The sequence below is a fragment of the Heterodontus francisci genome, chromosome 34 (genome assembly GCF_036365525.1).
Source record: "Heterodontus francisci isolate sHetFra1 chromosome 34, sHetFra1.hap1, whole genome shotgun sequence".
In the NCBI taxonomy this organism is placed as follows: domain Eukaryota; kingdom Metazoa; phylum Chordata; class Chondrichthyes; order Heterodontiformes; family Heterodontidae; genus Heterodontus; species Heterodontus francisci.
Window position 1 is genome coordinate 20,291,846 of NC_090404.1, and position 19,436 is coordinate 20,311,281.

A 19,436-nucleotide genomic window follows, 5' to 3' on the forward strand; every position below is an offset into this window, starting at 1 on the left:
TCTCTGTGTGAAAATGCCAAGGAAACTCCGGGCCTGGATGTGGTATATGGGGCAGTTCAACTACTGCTGGATACAACTGCAACATTATTGACTTTAAAGCAAACACATTCTGTACAACTGAGGCCATTGATCCTGGGTCCAATTATTTCTGTCAAGTTCCAGTTACTGTCCTCCAGTTTTCATGGAAGGCCACACAGTTAAAACACCAAATGATATCCAGAATGCTGAAACCAACATTGAGAAAAAACACAAAGATAAAAATGACTGCAGGCTCATTGGGTATTGGGAACAATTGCAGTATTAAATTTTGATGATTTTCAGGTTTTCTTTCCTTTGAAACAAATCACACAGGAAAATTAGTGAAAAGCAGAAAACCCCAAGTATCACCTCGACCTTGTCATTCTCGCCATCTCTGTTCACTTCCTTGTCCCCCTCACCCCTCACATTCCCCTTCCTTCTGCGTCCACCCTGGAAAAATACTCTTCCCCCAAGTCACTTACAACTGCTCTTTCAAACTCTCAACTGTCTCGCCATTGGCCGTCCATTTGTCACAATACTTCTGTAACTGGCGATCTGCTCAATCGCTCCCTCAGCCCCTGATGCCTTTTCCCTCAGTAAAACCCTGACTCTCTCCCACCCTCGTCACTCCCTCATCTTCACCTCCTCCAGTCTAAGGAGCTCAGATTTGAACATATCTGACCCATTCATTACCAGAGCCGGCTGCACCACACATCAAGCTCTATCTGGCCCTGCTCTCCTCTGCCAAAACTGCTCACTATTTCAGGATCATTCCTGAAAGTGAAGATAACCCCAGCTTCATTTCTCCACTACCGTCTCCCTGAACCTTTCTCACCTGACCTCAAACAAGTGTAAGGAGATCATGGATTTCTTTGTCACGAACACTGAGACCATCCATTCAGCTGCATTGTCCTCTTCCCCACCAAGTCAAACATCCCCCGAGATTCCCTCTTCCCTCCCCCTGAACCCGTGTCTTTGTCTAGTTTCTCTCCCATCATGTCCTCTCCAAGTTCACCTTATCCATGAGACCCACCTCCTTCTCTCTCGCCCCCATTCCCACTAAACTGCTCATCAACCAACTTCCCTTCCTGGCCCTCTTGTTAACTGACATTGGAAACAGTTCCCTTTCCTCAGCTCCCTTTTAAAATTGTCATTATCACCTACCTCCTAAACCCCCCCCCCCCCCCCCCTCAACTCCTCGGTCCTTGTAAACTACCACCTCATTTTCAACCTCTGATTCCTCTCCATAGTCACTGAATGTCTCTATGCCTCCCAAATACGTGCCTATGCTTCCCGTAACTCCATGTTTGAACCTTTCCAATCAGGTTTCCGTCCCTGCCACAGCACTGAAACACTCGAATCCACGCCACAAAGGACATCCTCTGTGTCTATGGGACACTATCCCACTTTAGACTTCTTGACCTCCCAGTCGACCACACCATCCTCCAAGGCCTCTCCTCCACTGTCCAGCTGAGTGGGACTGACTTTACTTGGCTCCATTTCAGACATATTCAATCATAGCCATAGAATCTCTAGCAATTACCTTTTGAGTTTCCCAAGGATGGCCCTTCTATCCCTCATCTATCTGCTGCCATCATCTGAAGACAGACACCAGGCTCCACATGTACACCGATGATACCCATCTCTACCTCACCACCTCTCTTGACACTTCCAGTGCTTCAGTGTTGTCAGCCTGCTTGTCTATTCTAATGCTGCTCTGACTGACGTCCACCCAACATAAACCTCAGCTCATCCAAACTCTGCTGCATTTTACCCCAACCATCACAAAGTCCCACTCATCCATCACTACTGTGCTCACTGACCTACAATGGCTCCAGGTCCACCAATGCCTCCATTTTAAAATTCTCATCTCGGGTTCAAATCCCTTCAAGGCCTCACCCCTCCTTACATCTGTAACCTCCTCCAGCTGTACAACCCTCAGAGAACTCTGCATTCCTCCAACTCTTGCCTCTTACACATTCCTCATTGCCTCTGTCCCATTGGCTGTGCCTTCAGTCACTCACCCTAAGCTCTGAAATTCCCTCCTTTTCCCTCTCTGCCAGTCCACATCTCTCCTCCTTTAAAACCCTCTGAAAAACATATGCCTTTGACTAAGCTTTTAAATCAGCCCTCCTAATTACCCTTCCCTCCAGTGTCAGTTTTGGTCCGATTTTTCAGTTTATGCTCTGAGATGCTGCTCGGGACACTTTCCTACCTTAAAGGTATGATGTCAATGAAAGACATTTTTAAATCACATTTCAACAGACAGAGTGAAGCCTGTAATAAAACAATATTTGGATACAATGGAGTTAAGTCACAGATCAGCCATGATCTCATTGAATGGCAGAGGCTCGAGGGGCTGAATGGCCAACTCCTGATTCTATGTCCCTAATAAACTTGGGCTCAAATACAGCAGATGAATGAAAAGTCATGGGAGAACTAAGAAGAAGGCACTGCAACAGGAAACCAGCACCTGAGCAAAGTTAGAGAGTGGGGGAAGTCTGGGGAGAAAGTACATAGGAAGTGGAGTAGGCCATTCAGCCCCTCAAGACTGCTGCACCATTCAATTAGATCCTGGTTCATCAATTAGTCTCCGTTTATCTTGAATAAATTAAGTTTTCTTGAACATATATCCAAATATGAAATGCCAGCCCAGTTACTGGGATCATCAACATCAGCAGAAACAACCCCAACTCTCAGAATGAAAATGGTTGAGCCACAATTGTGATTAACAGCAGCAGTAAGAGCAGAATCCAACATCTGCAGTCACTTGTGGATTCGCTGGTGTCTCAGCACGTTTTTTGACTGAGTGAATCCCCTCCCACACACAGAGCAGGTGAACGGCCTCTCCCCAGTGTGAACTCGCTGGTGTGTCAGCAGGTTGATTGACTGAGTGAATCCCTTCCCACACTCTGAGCAAGTGAACGGCCTCTCCCCAGTGTGAACTCGCTGGTGCTGCATCAGGTGACTTTTGCTTTTAAAGCTCTTCCCACAGTCAGAACATTTAAAAGGTCTCTTATCACTGTGAAGAAGTTGGTGTGAATTGAGTTTGGTTGAACAAGTGAATTCCTTCCCACACTCATTGCAGGTGAATGGTCTCTCCCCAGTGTGAAGCCGCTGGTGTTCAGTGAGGTTAGACGAGTGAGTGAATCCCTTCCCACACACGGAGCAGGTGAACGGTCTCTCCCCAGTGTGAACTCGCTGGTGTGGCAGCAGGTGAGATGACTGAGTGAATCCCTTCCCGCACACAGGGCAGGTGAATGGCTTCTCCCCAGTGTGACTGCGTCGATGAGTCTCAAGCTCAGACGGGTAATTGAATCCTTTCCCACATTCCCCACATTTCCACGGTTTCTCCATGATGCGGGTGTCCTTGTGTCTCTCCAGGTTGGATGATCAGTTGAAGCCTCGTCCACACACAGAACATGTGTACGGTTTCTCCCCGCTGTGAATGGTGCGATGTTTTTTCAGGCTGTGTAACTGGTTCAAGCTCTTTCCACAGTCAGTGCACTGGAACACTCTCACTCGGGTGTGTGTGTGTGTCTCGGTGCTTTTCCAGTCACACTGATGTTTGAAATCTTTTCTCACAGACAGAAAACACAAACATTTCTCCTTCCACATTCAAAGGCCGATGATATTCAGGTCCTGATGAATCGAGTGATTCTTTCAGATCTTGATGTGATGTTTGGTTTGAATTTCCCCATCTACAAATCCTTCTCTTCTAATAACCTGTGAAAGGCGTTTATAAAAGTCATCACTGTGAGTACAGCATAGAAATTCAGAACAGACAATTCTAGCTTCAATGTAACATTTTTTTCCTCTCCGTTCCCTTAAAGCTGTAAATCTCCCTCCTCCCTGTGCTGAAATCCAAACCCATTTCTTTCCTCCACTGCCAGTTTTCTCTCTCCCTCCCTCTACTCTGGCTGCGTTCAGTTCAACAGCCCCCTGCGCGCAGCCGAGAATGAAGCGACTTCTGACAACGCAGCGGGCCGCTGATGTCATCAGCACGCACGGCAGACGTCATCACGCAACGCGACATCATCCCGTATCAGCACCGGGTCCATCTCCGCGCATGCGCGTTAAAGCGTCATTCGGTATCCCGATTCCGCCCCCCCTCACCCACCCACCACCGACTTGGCTGAATGGGGAAACTTTGAGGCTGGAGCTCGATCCCCGTCACTCGCTCCCGCCCCACTGGCCGCTGCTCCGCCCCCCCCGTCCCTAGGCTGCGCCGCTTCCCTTCTCCCGGCCATTCGTTCCTCCGTCGCCCCTTGCTTCTTCGGGCGAGAGGTGGCGGCCGTTAACCTGGACCTCCGTGGGAAAGCCGCGGAGCCGCAAACGCTGAACTGGAGCTTCTTATTCGGGGCTTGCGGCCTACAACGGGCGTTTCTGAATCCGCCCCACCGACTCTCACCCGCTGCAAAAGCGTCTCCAGCACTCGCACGGTTCTGATCATTGTGACACTGCGCATGCTCCAGATTACAGGCCAGTATCGCGCCTGCGCTCTGGGCTCCTGTAGAGTGAATAGGGCACGTTCACTTCCGCTGGGAATGCTGGGTAACAGTCCCATATTTGGAAGCCCAAATTAGTGCTTTAGAAATTATATTCTGTGGTCGGATTGTAATTGAACAGCTCTGGATATGCTTGCATGAGAGTGAGTGCAACTTCGGTTCACTGGACTCATTCATAGAATCATAGAAAGTTTACGGCACAGAAAGAGGCCACTTGGCCCATCATGTCTGCGCTGGCCAAAAAATGAGCCACCCAGCCTAATCCCACCTTCCAGTGTTTTGTCCATAGCCCTGCAGGTTACAGCACTTGATGTGCATATCCAGGCACCTTTTAAATGAGTTGAGGATTTCTGCCTCTACTAGCCCTCTGGCATTGAGTTCCAGACCCCTACCACACTCTGGGTTAAAACAAAACTTTTCCCCATCTCCCCTCTAATCTTTCTACCAATAACTTTAAATCTATATCCCCTAATCACTGACCTCTCTGCGAAGCTAACTCGGCCCTTCACATCCACTCTATGCAGGCCCCTCCCAATTTTGTACATTTCAATCAAATTTCCCCTCAGCCTTTTCTGTTCCAATGAGAACAACCCCAGCCTATCCAATCTTTCCTCATAGCTGCATTTTTTCAATCATGGCAACAGCCTCATAAATCTCCTCTGTACTCTCTCTCATACAATTACATCCTTTCTGTAATGAGGTGACCCAGACCTATACCCAGAACTGCACACAGTACTCAAGTTGTGGCCTAAACAATGATTGATGCAGTTCCAGCAAAACCTCCCTGCTCTTATATTCTATTCTTTGACTAATAAAGGAAAGGATTCCATATGCCTTCTTAATCACCTTATCGACCTGTCCTGCTACCTTCGTGGATCTGTGGACATCCACTCCAAGGTCCCTTACCTCCTCAACGCTTCTCAGTATTCTCCCATTTATTGCGTATCCTTGCAGGTTACAGCACTTCAGGTGCATGTCCAGGTACCTTTTAAAAGAGTTGAGGGTTTCTAACTCCATCACCGATCTGGGCAGTGAATTCCAGACACCCACCACCCTCTGGGTGAAAATGTTTTTCCTCATGTCCCCTCTAATCCTTCTACCAATCACCTTAAATCTGTGTCCCCTGCTAATTGACCTCTTCGCTAGGGGAAATAGGTCCTTCCTGTCTACTCCATCTAGGCCCCTCATGATTTTGTACACCTCTATTAAGTCACCCCTCAGCCTCCTCTGTTCTAAGGAAAACAACCCTAGCCTATCCAATCTTTCCTCATAGTTGCAACTTTCAAGCACTGGCAACATTCATGTAAATCTTCTCTGTACTCTCACCAGAGCAATTATGTCCTTCCTGTAATGTGATGATCAGAACTGTATGCAATATTCTAGCTGTGGCCTAACCAAAGGATCATCCTCCACCATTTCCATCACGTCAGCATGATTCCGTCACCAAACACACCTTCCCCTCTCCCCTGTGAGCAAAACAAAGGAACCATTCCCACTGTGACACCATGGTCCACTCCCCCACGACCCCGACACCTCATCCCCTTCCATCGGCTCCTTCCCATGCAATCACAGAGGTGCAATACCTGCCCTTTTACCTCCTCACCATCCAAGGCCCCAAACGCTCCTCCTAGGTGAAGTGGCAATTTACTTGTACTTCTTTCAATTTAGTATACTGTATTCGCTGCACACAGTGCCATCTCCTTTACATTTGGGAAACGAAACACAAATTGGGTGACTACTTTGCAGAACACCTCTGTTCGGTCTGCATGTATGACCCCAGGCCTTCGGTTGTTTGCCATTTTAATTCACCACATTGCTGTCATGCTAACATTCCTGTCCTCGGACTGCTGCAGTGTTCCAGTGAAGCTCAACGCAAGCTTAAGGAACAGCACCTCATCTTCTGATTATGCACTTTACAGCCTTCTGGACTCAACATTCAGTTCAACAATTTTCAACCATGACTGTCATTTTGATTGTGTTTTTTTAATCATGTGCTGGCCTTAAACTTGTTTTTCATGATTTTGCTTTCAGACAGAGCTGATCATTATTTTGCCATTAACACTCTCTCTGCTCAAATGCTTTGTCTTTTCCTACAACTATTATCACTCCCTTTGCCTTTTTTCCATGACATCTTAGTCATTTAATCTCTCCCGCCCTCTGCCCCATCACAGACCTTCCCTTTTGTTCTTCCCCCACCACCGCCACCTCCTCCCCTTTCACTTGCTCAGAACCGATTACATTTCTAACCTTTGCCAGTTCTGATGAAAGGTCACAGACCTGAAACATTGACCCTGTTTCTCTCTCCACAAATGCTGCCAGACCTGCTGAGTATTTCCGGTGTTTTCTGTTTCTATTAGCAACTTTTTAAAAAGTTTCTAAGGAAACTCACAGTCATTTGAAGCTGTGCTGCAAAACTTCAGTTCTGAGGAGCTGATCGGCCTGAAACATTATTCCTGTGTTTGTCCTTCTACAGGTGTTCCAGGGCCTGTGGAGTGTTTCCAACATTTTCTGAATAATTCCATATACAGTTGCAATTTTCTTTCCATTTAAGCACAATGTATCATCAAAATTGCATAATAAATTGTAGAGGCCACGGAATAGCAGTTAGTATTAGTTTGATTCATGGCAGAATTCCTGCTTCTCACAGTGGCGATTGATTGGGTTTGATTCTTTGGCCAATGTTGATTGCATATTCTACTAAAGTATTTTTTTTTTAAACATGCTTTAAATTACATAAACCTTTAAGTACAACCTGTCGGTAATTTGAACAATAAATTCACTTCCTCAGAGAGTAGATCCTCAATACAGCACCTTCGACCACTTGGCCATGCTACCACGCAGAGACCACTTCACTTTTGAAGCTGGAGATTGCTGATTGATTCTGGATTTCTATCTGTTTGTCTTGTGAATCGAGGTCTTTGCATTGAAAGAAAGAAATAAAAGGCATTTCCAAGCACTAGTCATGCAAACAGCTGGCCGTCTGCTTATATTGTATTGTTAATCCAGGGATTCTGAGTTTGAGTCCATTCAGAAATTGCATTGGATGCTTTTGTATTGCTGGCTTACCTCTATTTTCTCAAATCCATTGGGGAGGGTTTGAACTAATTTGGTAAGCGTGTTGGAAGCAGAAGGTAGAGAGGGAAAGGTGCACAAAGAGTTGCGAGAGGTAGATAGCACTTGAGTAGAAAATAAGTGGGGCCAGCATGATACGGAATGTAATAAGGTTTAAATTAAGAATTTTGCACATGTTTGTGAAAGTGCAGAGTGTGATAAACAAGGTTGGTGAGCTGCAGGCGCAGATAGCCTCGTGGTGATAACAGAGCCCTGGATCAAAAATGGCAGGACTGGGTATAAATATTCCTGGATCCAAGGTGTTCAGGAAAGATAGGGGAAGAAAGGAGGAAGGGTAGCAGTGTAGATTAAGAAGAACATTTCAATGCTGGAGAGAGAGGATGTCCTAGAGGGATCAAGGACAGAATATATTGTGATAGAGCTAAGAAACAATAGAGATACCGTTACACTACAGGATGTATTCTATAGACCACCAACTAGTGGGAAAGATTTCGAAGAACAAATTTGTATGGAAACTATAAAGAGGTGCAAGAATTATTGTGTAGGCATAATGGGGACTTTAATTATCCTAATATAGACTGAAATAGTAATACTGTGAAGGGCAGAGAAGGGGAAGAATTTTCTAGATCAACATGCTTCTGGCCTGATGAAGCAGGAGGCATCACTGGATCTGGTTCTGAGGAATCAAGTAGGTCAAGTGGATCAAATGTCAGTAGGACGCATTTAGAGGGCAGTGATCATTGTATCATAAGGTTTACATTGGCTATGGAAAGGGACAAGAAGCAATCCAGAGTAAAGTTAATTAATTGGGGGAGGGCCAACTTCAACTGAGTGAGAACAGATCTGACGTGCAGGCTGGAAGGTGGCAGGAGGAGATTAGAAGACGGGGCCACTTGCCTTAAATTGTACATGCACCATTTTCTCGAATGATAATGAAAACCACGTGGCCTCTGAAGGATTGCTAGGGCAGTGTGAGGAGACAGATGATAGTGGGTGGGATTTCCACCTGGCTGCAATTTTAAGGCACAGAAAAGAGAACTGCTCATTGCCTCGATGGTTCAGCTGACTGGCAACAGAAGGCTGAATTTGAGCACTCTGCTTATTTCATTATTTGCAAAGCTGCAGCAACACGAGTGTCATACACCCAATTTTTCTACTACCACGTGAAGAGGAGCAGAGGGAGCGACTGAGGATGGATCTTTTCCCTCAAGACATGATGCCTGATCACCGGCAACAGGCAGAACAAGAAGGTGAGGATGCTGTGAACGATAACATCCAGGAATGGCATTATCAAAGACGGGCGCTGGCACATCATCGCATCCTCAGGACAAGGAAAAATCACCTTCAAATGTCAGAGAGGCAATGCCACTGACACCAAACGATGTCACATGAAATGGTCACAGAAATTTGTAGGATCCTACAGCATGGCCCACAACAGCTTGGGTTTTGTGGGAACCCCATGTCACTTGCCCTCAAGGATACTGCTGCACTCAATCTTTTGGCTAGCAGTGCCTTCGAGGGATCAACAGGCAATTTATGTGGCCTGTCACAGTCTGTGACCCATAGGTGTATCAAGTAGGTGACCAATCCTCTATTTCGGCCTGCCAGTGATTTCATCTACTTACCTGTAGATGAGGGTAGCCATGCAGCAAGGTCTGCAGCCTTCACCACTATCACTGGGTTCCCTAGAGTGCAAGGGGTGATCGACTGCACTCACGTGGCTGTTAGATCTCCCCGGGACCAGCCTGTTGCATTTGTGAATCGCAAAGGCTTTCACTCTTTGAACGTACAACTGGTTTGCGACCACAGAAGAATAATGCAGGTTTGTGCACATTTCCAAGGGATCTGTCAAGACTCGTACATTTTGAGGAAATCACAGCTGCCAGGGGTTTTTGAAGAACAAGCCGAAGAGGATGGCTGCATCCTGGGTGACAAAAGGTATGTGTTTGATCACATCAGTGCAGTATCCCCAAAGCACAGCTGAAGAGAAATGCAATGCTGTTCGTGCATCATGAACCATCGTCAGAAACACCATTGTCATGCTGAAAATACAGTGAGGCTGCCTTGAGCAGACTGGAGGGGCTCTTCATGCCACACCAGAGAGGGTCTCATGAATCATCATTGTCTGCTGGGCACGACACAAACTGACAATGAGACACAGCTATTTTCTGCAGTTGGAGGAACAGGAGGAACACTAGTCCTCCTCAGATGAGGATGACTATGAAGAGGGTGAGGAGGACAACAACAATGCAAATGATGCCATCATAGATATAAGGGGCATGAAGAGACATGCCAGGGACATCAAGGAAAAGCTCATATTTGCACATTTCAGCCAACAATAAGTCAGTTCAAGAAGAAATGTTGGGAGGAGAAAACATACATTCTCCAAATATGTTCACATACACCTGAGGTCTTAAACATCGCTACAATGAAAAAGATGGACTCTTACGACAATAGCACATGGATCTGCAGTGGAGATGTGTCAAATGTCCTGTGTGTTATCCACTTCATTAAAAGGGACATGCGTCTCCATTGAAAATATTGTAATGCATCATGGCATTAACCTGCACATGTAGGAAGCTACAACATTATTGTGACCAGCAAATCTAATGTTCTCTGGGCTACGATGGAATGGGGAACACAACAATGCTCAGAAAGTAAGAGTGTGACCGATTATCCATGAACGGAAGGCATGTTTGTACTTTGAAAATTGAATAATATGCAGACGAGATACGGTCATCATTGAGGGCTGAAGGCTAACATCAAAATGAAAAATGGACACTGGCCACTTTCTGAAAGACATAGCAAGCAACGATGGACTCCTGCCATCTGTCTCCAACAAACATTTTCCTTTTCAAATGAAACCAAGCAAATGCTGTTTGAGAGTGCATCAAATATTAATCTAAAGATGTATTGAAAATGGAGCAAAATGTGCACAATTATTTACAGCAACTGTGCCACCTGTGTGCTCAAATATTTTTCATCTTACATGTCCTACCACAAACCTAGGTGCTACCCCGACATTAACAGCTGAGATGGAGGCAGTCTGCTCAGTGTGCTGCCCCGTTGCTGTGGATGACCATGGCGGGCATCCTCTGGAGGCACAGGGCCTTGGTGGCTCCATCATACTGACTGTAACAAAGGTGCTTCAGTATCCCCCGTGTGCTCACCTGCTGGTGGTAAGTGGGGGGGGGGGGGGGGCGCAGGAGTCATTGTTGGACGAAGAGTGAGGTGCCACCTGCCCTGGAGGTGGCATGAAAGGAATGCCCCAGGACAGCTGGCATGCTTCTCCTCCTCCATCTGTGTCCATGATGGCACTTTCCTGTCTCCCTGAGGGGAAGGACCACCCGTAGAGAGGTCCATATTCCTCTCGCTTACACTCTGTTGCACGGAGCCCATGGAAACAGTGGAGTGCAGGTCAGATCACATGTGGCTTGGAGTGCTCAAGCAGACTCACCACGGAGCTTGCCAAACTCTTGACTGAGGAAGCCATACGCTCAAATGCCTGAGACACGGAAGATGTCATGACTTACATGGACTCCTCCATGGCACGCGCAAAGCCACACATGACCTCAGGCATCTCCAATATGTTTTCCACACGGCTTTGCTGCACATCCGGCAGACTTCTCGTTGAAACAAACAGAGGATTATCTAGAACGTGGGGCTGAGAAGGGACCTGGTCCCAGCTGGCACATGCTCCCTCAGCTGCTGGGACGTATCTGGGTCGTGCACACCAGCTTGTGACCCAGATTCTAATCTTAAACCCCCTGTGGACCATGTAGATGCATCTGCGCTGGCGGAGGTGGAAGAAGAGGCAGGTGACGGTGCACCCTCTGGGGCATTGTCTCCATTTTCCTCCCCAGGGGAGGGTTTTTTGGGCTTGTGGCATTCCAGGACACGAGTGCAGGCACCTGCAGTGGAGACACAAACAAAAACATATTAAGCATCAGATGCACATGAGTTCACACACTTTCCTTTGGTGTGCAAGACTGGAGATGTCACTTCATCCTCATGCCTTGTGGATCCTGCCTCGCCATCTGTGTTTGTCCTGCCTCCCTCCACTCTTGCAATGTCTGATGCCTTCTCCTGAGCAAGGGTCAGAACCCTGATGTCTGGAACACCTCCACCTGTCTTTGCCTGCTCGCACTTGTTGTGGGTGCATTTATTCTGCAGGAAACAGTGCAGATTTAATGACATGTCAAAAGACACATTGGAACCATTGTAACATGCATCTACATCACTCATTCTGGAGTGGCTTTCGCACGACACATCCAAGCACATAAACAATGCCAATCATTATCTTGGTGCATAATCATTGAGTGTATGGTACCAAGGCTGCTAACGCATTCCACTAGCATGCCTTGTCTATCCTCTGTCTTAAAGACATGAAGCCAGGGAGGAAAATTAATGCAGCAGCTTCGCCGATCTGAGCAAGTTACTGATCCGGTTGTGACACTGCCCGTCACCCCATGGTTCGGGATCTCCTCTGCTATCTCCATCCAAGCTGCCTTGGTCAGGCAGGAGGGTCTTCTGACCCCATCTGCAGGAAAGAGGACCTCCCGCCTTCCCCTGATGGCAGGGGGAGAACCTGCAGGGAGGCATCACTGAACCGTGGGGCGGGACACTGCCTGCTCGCTGACATCTGCTTTGCTTTAGCCGAGGGGAAAAAGTAATGGAGAGTTGGTGCTGGGTTTGACAAATTAAGGGAGGCAAAAGCTTCCTGAATTAAGTAAAAGATTTAATTTTCTTAAATCTGAACAGGCTTACATGACAGGAAGGTTGCTAACACAGAGTGCTTTATATATCCATGACGATCATGATGCTTGACCCAGTGACGGTGGGTTCCACCAATGCAAGGTCACCCCCACTGCACGATCCCATGTGACTCCGGTACTCATCGCCACAACATTCATTTAAATATACAATCACATGGGATACGGGAAAAATGGCAGAAGCGGAAGTTACGCCAACTTCCGGTTCTGCCTTCGGGAACAACACAGGACTCATAAAATGTGCTTAACACAAAGCTGAATTATTTACTATTTATCCAGAATATTAAACTCCAGCCACGTTATAGGGATTATTCTCATCAGTAGAAACAAACCCCAACTGTAGAATAGAAACATAGAAAAGTTATGGTACAGAAGGAGGCCATTCAGCCCATCATGTCCACACTGACCGTTAAGAGTTATCCAGCCTAATCCCACTTTCCAGCTCTTGGTCTGTAGCCTCGCAGGTTACGGCTCCTCAATTGTATATCCAAGTACTTTTTAAATGTGATGAGGGTTGCTGCCTCTATCACCCTTTCAGGCAGTGAGTTCCAGACACCAACCCACACCCCTCTGGGTGAACAGATTTCTCAACTGTCTTCCAATCCTTCTGCCAGTTACTTTAAATCTATGTCCCCTGGTTATTGATCTCTCTGATAATGGAAACAGCTCCTTCCTATCCACTCTATCTCAGCCCCTCAATTTTATTCACCACAGCCTCCTCTGTTCCAAAGAAAACAACCCTCGCCTATCACAGAATCGCTACAGTGCAGAAGGAGGCCAATTGGCCCATCGTGTCTGCACCGGTTCTCTGAAAGAACAATTTCCTCAGTTCCATTCCCCTCCAGAAACTTTAACCCTAACCAATCTTTCCTCACACTAATATTCTCCAGTCTTAGTGGCATCCTTGTAAATCTACTCTGTACTCTCTAATGCAGTCACATCCTTCCTGTGATGCAGTCAGCAGAACTGCACACAGTACTCCAGCTGTGGCCTAACCAGTGTTGTATACAGTTCCACTGTAACCTCCCAGCTCTTATATCCTACACCTTGGCAAGAAAAGCAAGCATCACATCTGCCTTCTGAACCACTTATCTACCTGTCCAGCCACCTTCAGCAATTTGTGGACATGCACTCCAATGTCCCTCTGTTCCTCTACACTTCTCAGTATCCTACCATTTATTGTGAATTCCCTTGCCTTTTTTGCCCTCCCCAAATGCATTCTATGGATTGAATTCCATTTGCCATTTTCTGCCCATCTGCCCAATCCATTGACATCTTCTTGCAGTCTACAGCTTTCTTCCTCACTGTCAACCTGACAGCCACGTTTTGTCTGATCTGTAAATTTCTTAATCATGCCCCCAATCTTTAAGTCAAAAGCATTATATACACAGTAAAAACTTTGTTATCTGGCACTTTGCCAACTAGAAAGTTTTATTATCCAGAATTTCTGAAAACCTCTGAGGCTTTTCTCCCAATGCTGAGTTTTCCCGAGTGCAGCCGACTGTCATCTTAGTGGTGCTGTTGGCAGTCCATCTTGTCACTGTGCTTATGCAGTGTTGTCCTTTATCTCCCCATCCACCCAGTATGGCATCCAATAAAACATTGACAGGAAAAGGGGGAAAGTGGAAAAGGGTTGTGTTGATGCTACACCAGAAAATAGACATTTGCAGACGTCTTGAAAGAGGTGAAAATTGTAATGTGTTGATGAATATAATGTTGGTTCATCAACCATATACAACATCTAGGATCAAAAAGACCAGTTGTTGAAATTCTTTGCTGGTTCTGAGACTAATAAAGCTGTGGAACAACACCGTCCTCTACAGAAACCTAAATTAGAGCAGCTAGACAGTGCGTTGTATGAATGGTTTTTGGTGAAACGCTCAGAGGATGCCCCAGTCTCAGGCCCAATGCTCATTGCAAAGGCAAAAGACTTTCATAAGCAACTGGAATTGACTGAACCATGTGCATTTTCCAATGGATGGATTTATTGCTTTAAAGAGCAGCATGGCATTAGAAGACTAGATATAACCGGTGAACAAAAATCAGCTGACCATGAGGCTGCAGAAAAGTATTGTGATTTTATCAACAAATTAATTACTGAACATGATCTATCCCCAGAAGCAATTTATAACACAGATAAAACAGACCTATTTTGGCACGGTTTGCCTAATTCTACCCTAGCTGGTGCGAGTGAATCTAATGCAGCTGGTTTAAAGCAAAATAAAGACAGAATAACAGTGCTTGCAAGTGCTAACGTTGCAGGAACGCACTGTGAAGCTTTGGGTGATTGGCAAATATAATCATCATGCAGCATTTAAAGGAGTAAAACATTTTCCTGTTGATTACAAAGCATAAATGGACGAGGAAATGGGCGAGGTCTTAAATGAATATTTCTCGTCCGTATTTACCGTGCAGAAAGTCATGGAAGCTCGTGAGTTCAAGGGAGAGAACACCGATATTCTGGAGCAGAACAACATTACAAAGGAGGAGGTGTTGGAGGTTTTGAAGTGCATTAAGGTGGATAAATCCCCAAGGCCTGAGGTACCGGAAGACTGGAGGATAGCTAATGTTGTGCCTTTATTTAAGAAGGGCAGCAGGGATAAGCCAGGGAACTACAGGCCGGTGAGCCTTACATCAGTGGTGGGAAAATTATTGGAAGGGATTCTGAGAGACAGGATTTATATGCATCTGGAAAGGCATGGTCTGATTAGGGATAGTCAGCATGGCTTTGTGCGTGGGAAATCATGTCTCACGAATTTGATTGAGTTTTTCGAGGAGGTGACCAAGAGGATTGACGAGGGCAGGGCGATGGACGTTGTCTACATGGACTTTAGCAAGGCCTTTGACAAGGTCCCGCATGGTAGGCTGGTCCAGAAGGTTCAAACACATGGGATCCAGGGTGAGCTAGCAAATTGGATACAAAATTGGCTTGGTGATAGGAGGCAGAGGAATTTGTTTTTCAGATTGGAGGCCGGTGACCAGTGGTGTGCCACAGGGATCGGTGCTGGGCCCTCTGTTGTTTGTCATATATATTAATGACTTGGATGTGAATGTAAGGGGCATGATTAGTAAGTTTGCAGATGACACCAAAATTGGTGGTATAGTGGACAGTGAAGAAGGTTGTCCAAGGTTACAACAGGATATAGATCAACTGGGAAAGTGGGCAAGGGATTGGCAAATGGAATGTAACGCAGACAAGTGTGAAGTGATGCATTTTGGGAAGTTAAACCAGGGCAGGACACATACAGTGAATGGCAGGGCCCTGGGGAGTGTTCTTGAGCAGAGAGACCTTGGGGTGCGAGTACATAGTTCCCTGAAAGTGGCAACACAGGTAGACAGGGTGGTGAAGAAGGCATATGGCATGCTTGCCTTCATCGGCCGAGGCACTGAGTACAAGAGTTGGGATATCATGTTACAGTTGTACATGATTTTGGTGAGGCCGCATTTGGAGTACTGTGTGCAGTTCTGGTCGCCGCACTACAGGAAAGATGTGATTAAGCTGGAGAGGGTGCAGAAAAGATTCACAAGGATGTTGCCTGGTTTGGAAGGCTTGAATTATAAAGAGAGATTGGATAGGCTGGGTTTGTTTTCCCTGGAGCGAAGGAGGCTGAGAGGGGACATGATAGAGGTATATAAAATTATGAGAGGCATAGATAGGGTAGATAGCCAGAGTCTGCTTCCCATGGTAGGGGTGACTAAAACTAGAGGGCATAGATTTAAGGTGAGAGGGAGGAAGTTTAAAGGGGATCAAAGGGGTAAATTTTTCACACAAAAAATAGTGGGTACCTGGAATGAGCTGCCTGAAGAGGTGGTGGAGGCAGGAACAATAGCGACATTTGAATGGCATCTGGACAGGTACTTGAATGAGCAAGGCATAGAGGGATGGAATTAATGCAGGCAGATGGGATTAGTATAGATAGGCATTATGGTCAGCATGGACACGGTGGGCCGAAGGGCCTGTTTCTATGCTGTTTGTCTCTATGACTCTATAAAGTAATGCATGAAGGGACAAAGACATTTTTTATGATTAGTTTCACTGTTTTTATACCTGCAGTGAAAGAATATTTTAGAAACATAAGAAAGATAGCAGAACTATTCTTTTATTAGACAATTGTTGAGCTCACCCTCATGAATCGAAGTTCGTGCCTGGTAATATTTTTACCATCTTCCTGTCTGCCAATTGATTCAACCAATGGTCCAGAACGTCATCCAGAATGTGAAATAATTTTACAGGAGAGATTTCCTAAGAAAGTTAATCAATCATGAAGGCACGATCCAAAACTTCCAATCAAATTATAATATTAAAGATGTAATTTTCAATGTGACTTGTACATGGAATTTGGTTAAAGGTGAAACATTAAGGAGGGCTTGGAGAAAACTGTGGCCCAGTGTTATGTTTGCAGAAGTGTCTTCTGATGAAGAGGAATTTGAAGGCTTTAATGTTCACCATAAAAATATAAAAAATCACAAATTCCTGACAGTCTGAGGGATGTTCCTTCTGCAAACCCAATCGAGCAGCTTAGTGAAAATGATGTAGAAGATTGGGTTGAAGTTGACAAGGAGGTTGAAGTGACACATGTTGTTAGTGATGTGGAAATAATGAGAGTCCTGAATGCTGAGAAGTCTAAGGAAACTGAATATGACTCTGCAGAAGAAGATTTTAGTGAGGAACAGAAAATAACTTGGGCTAATGCTGCTTCAGGATTTGATACATGAATCAAATTTACTGAAAGGCAGATTTGTTATTCTGCACAAGAGTTTATGTAGCTACATATTTTGCACTCTATTTTCATGCAAAAAAGACATGTAGGCAAACTGAAATCCAAAATCTTTTCAGGAAAGCTCCCAAGGGCTTGCCATAGGCTCAGTACAGATTCTGTCCCGTCATCTTCTACATCTAGTGTTTTAGTGTAATTTATACATTAAGTTTACTGTTTCTCAAGAATTCTATGCATCATTACTGCCTCAAGATTTCTGTACTGTACATCTTGTACTTTGCATGTAATCATTTTTATTAAAATTAAAACTGCTGCATTGTATTGCCTTGGTAGCACGACTCTTGATTAACTGGAATTTGATTACCCAGCACCTCTCAGGTCCAGCATTTGCCAGATAATAAAGCTTTGACTGTACCACAAAATGTGAGGGGCCTGGTACTGAGCCCCGTGGAACCCCACTGGAAATAGGCTTCTCGTCATTGTTCAGTTCTGGATGTGACTAACAGCAGCAACAGCAGAATCCAACTCCTGCAGTTATATGGGAAATCATTGGTGTCTCAACAGCAGCGATGACTGAGTGAATCCCTTCCCACGCACGGAGCAGGTGAACGGCCTCTCCCCAGTGTGAACTCGCCGGTGTGTCAGTAAATCCTTTTTAATTTTAAATCTCTTCTCAGTCAGAACATTGAAAAGATCAGTTATCAATGTGAACAAGTTGGTGTTCATTGAAGTGGGAGGACTGAGTGAATCCTTTCCCACACACTGAGCAGGTGAACAGTGTCTCCTCAGTGTGAACTCGCTGGTGTCTCTGCAGGGCGGATGAGTGAGCGAATCTCTTCCCACACTCAGAACAGGTGAACGGCCTCTCCCCAGTGTGAGTTCGCTGGTGTGTCTGCAGGTCTCTTCTGCTTTTAAATCTCTTCTCACAGTCAGAACATGTAAATGGTCTCTCACCAGTGTGAACTCGTTGGTGTTTCAGCAGGTTGGAGGTCTGAGAGAATCCTTTCCCACACTCAGAGCAAGTGAATGGTCTCTCCCCAGTGTGAACTCGCTGGTGTGTCAGAAGGCTGGATAAATGAGTGAATCTCTTCCCACACACAGAGCAGGTGAACGGCCTCTCCCCAGTGTGAGTGCGCTGGTGTGCCATCAAATCCTTTGTACTTTTAAATCTCTTCTCACAGTCAGAACATGTAAACGGTCTCTTATCAGTGTGAACAAGTTGGTGTTTCAGCAGGTTGGATGACAGAGTGAATCTTTTCCCACACTCAGCGCAGGTGAATGGCCTCTCCCCAGTGTGAACTCGCTGGTGTCTCAGCAGGGTGGATGAGAGAGCAAATCTCTTCCCACACATGGAGCAGGTGAAAGGCCTCTCCCCAGTGTGAGTGCGTTGGTGTGTCTGTAGATCCCTTGTGTTTTTAAAGCTCTTCTCACAGTCAGAACATTTAAAAGGTCGCTCCCCAGCATGAATGCGCTGGTGTATACAGAGGGTGGATGAACAGGCAAATCCCTTCCCACACATGGAGCAGGTGAACGGTCTCTCCCCAGTGTGAACTCGCTGGTGTATGTACAGGCTGGATGAACATGCAAATCCCTTCCCACACACGGAGCAGGTGAATGGCCTCTCCCCAGTGTGAGTGCGTTGGTGTGTCTGTAGATCCCTTGTGCTTTTAAAGCTCTTCTCACAGTCAGAACATTTAAATGGTCGGTCTCCAGTATGAACTCGTTGGTGTATACAGAGGCTGGATGAACATGTAAATCCCTTCCCACAGACGGAGCAAGTGAACGGCCTCTCCCCAGTGTGACTGCGTCGATGAGTTTCCAGCCGGGATGGGAAATTGAATCCCTTCCCACAGTCCCCACATTTCCATGGTTTCTCCGTGGTGTGGGTGTCCTTGTGTCTCTCCAGGTTGGATAATCACTTGATGCCTTGTCCACACACAGAACCCATGTACAGTTTCTCTCCGCTGTGAATGATGTGATGTTTTTTCAGGCTGTGTAACTGGTTAAACCTCTTTCCACAGTCAGTGCACTGGAACACTCTCACTCGGGTGTGTGTATCTCAGTGTTTTTCCAACCACAATGATGTTTGAAATCTTTTCCCACAGAGAGAACAGACAAACATTTCTCCTTCCACGTTCAAAGCCAGGTGATATTCAGGTCCTGATGAATCGAGTGACTCTGTCAGATCTTGATGTAATGTTTGGTTTGAGTTTCCTGTCTGCAAATCCTCCCCGTCTGAGCCCCTGTAAAAGGAGTTTACAAAATTCATTACTGTCAGTCCAGGATAGAAATTCAGAAGAGACAAACATTTCTCTTGGTTTGAATTTGCAGTGTGTAAATCCTCCTCA

The 19,436-nt window shown here is 45.9% G+C and overlaps 2 protein-coding genes and 1 pseudogene across 2 annotated transcripts in view; 1 reads left to right on the forward strand and 2 right to left on the reverse strand.

Annotated features, from left to right (window-relative positions):
• LOC137349142 (zinc finger protein 256-like) overlaps nt 1-4,075 on the reverse strand; it is a 65,426-nt gene extending 61,351 nt beyond the window's left edge. The window contains exon 1 of the mRNA XM_068014530.1: nt 2,864-4,075. Within this exon, the coding sequence (XP_067870631.1) occupies nt 2,864-3,375 (512 nt within the window). The 5' untranslated portion in view covers nt 3,376-4,075. The remainder of the gene's footprint in view (nt 1-2,863) is intronic.
• An 8,306-nt stretch (nt 4,076-12,381) lies between these two features.
• On the reverse strand, nt 12,382-19,003 carry LOC137348700 (zinc finger protein 229-like; the record flags this gene model as incomplete). The annotated part of the gene is made up of 1 exon (XM_068013957.1): nt 12,382-19,003. A coding segment is annotated over one exon (1,221 nt), but the record flags the coding sequence as incomplete, so codon positions are not given.
• LOC137349153 (jerky protein homolog) lies at nt 13,866-14,909 on the forward strand (annotated as a pseudogene).
• Nucleotides 19,004-19,436: the final 433 nt, after the last annotated feature.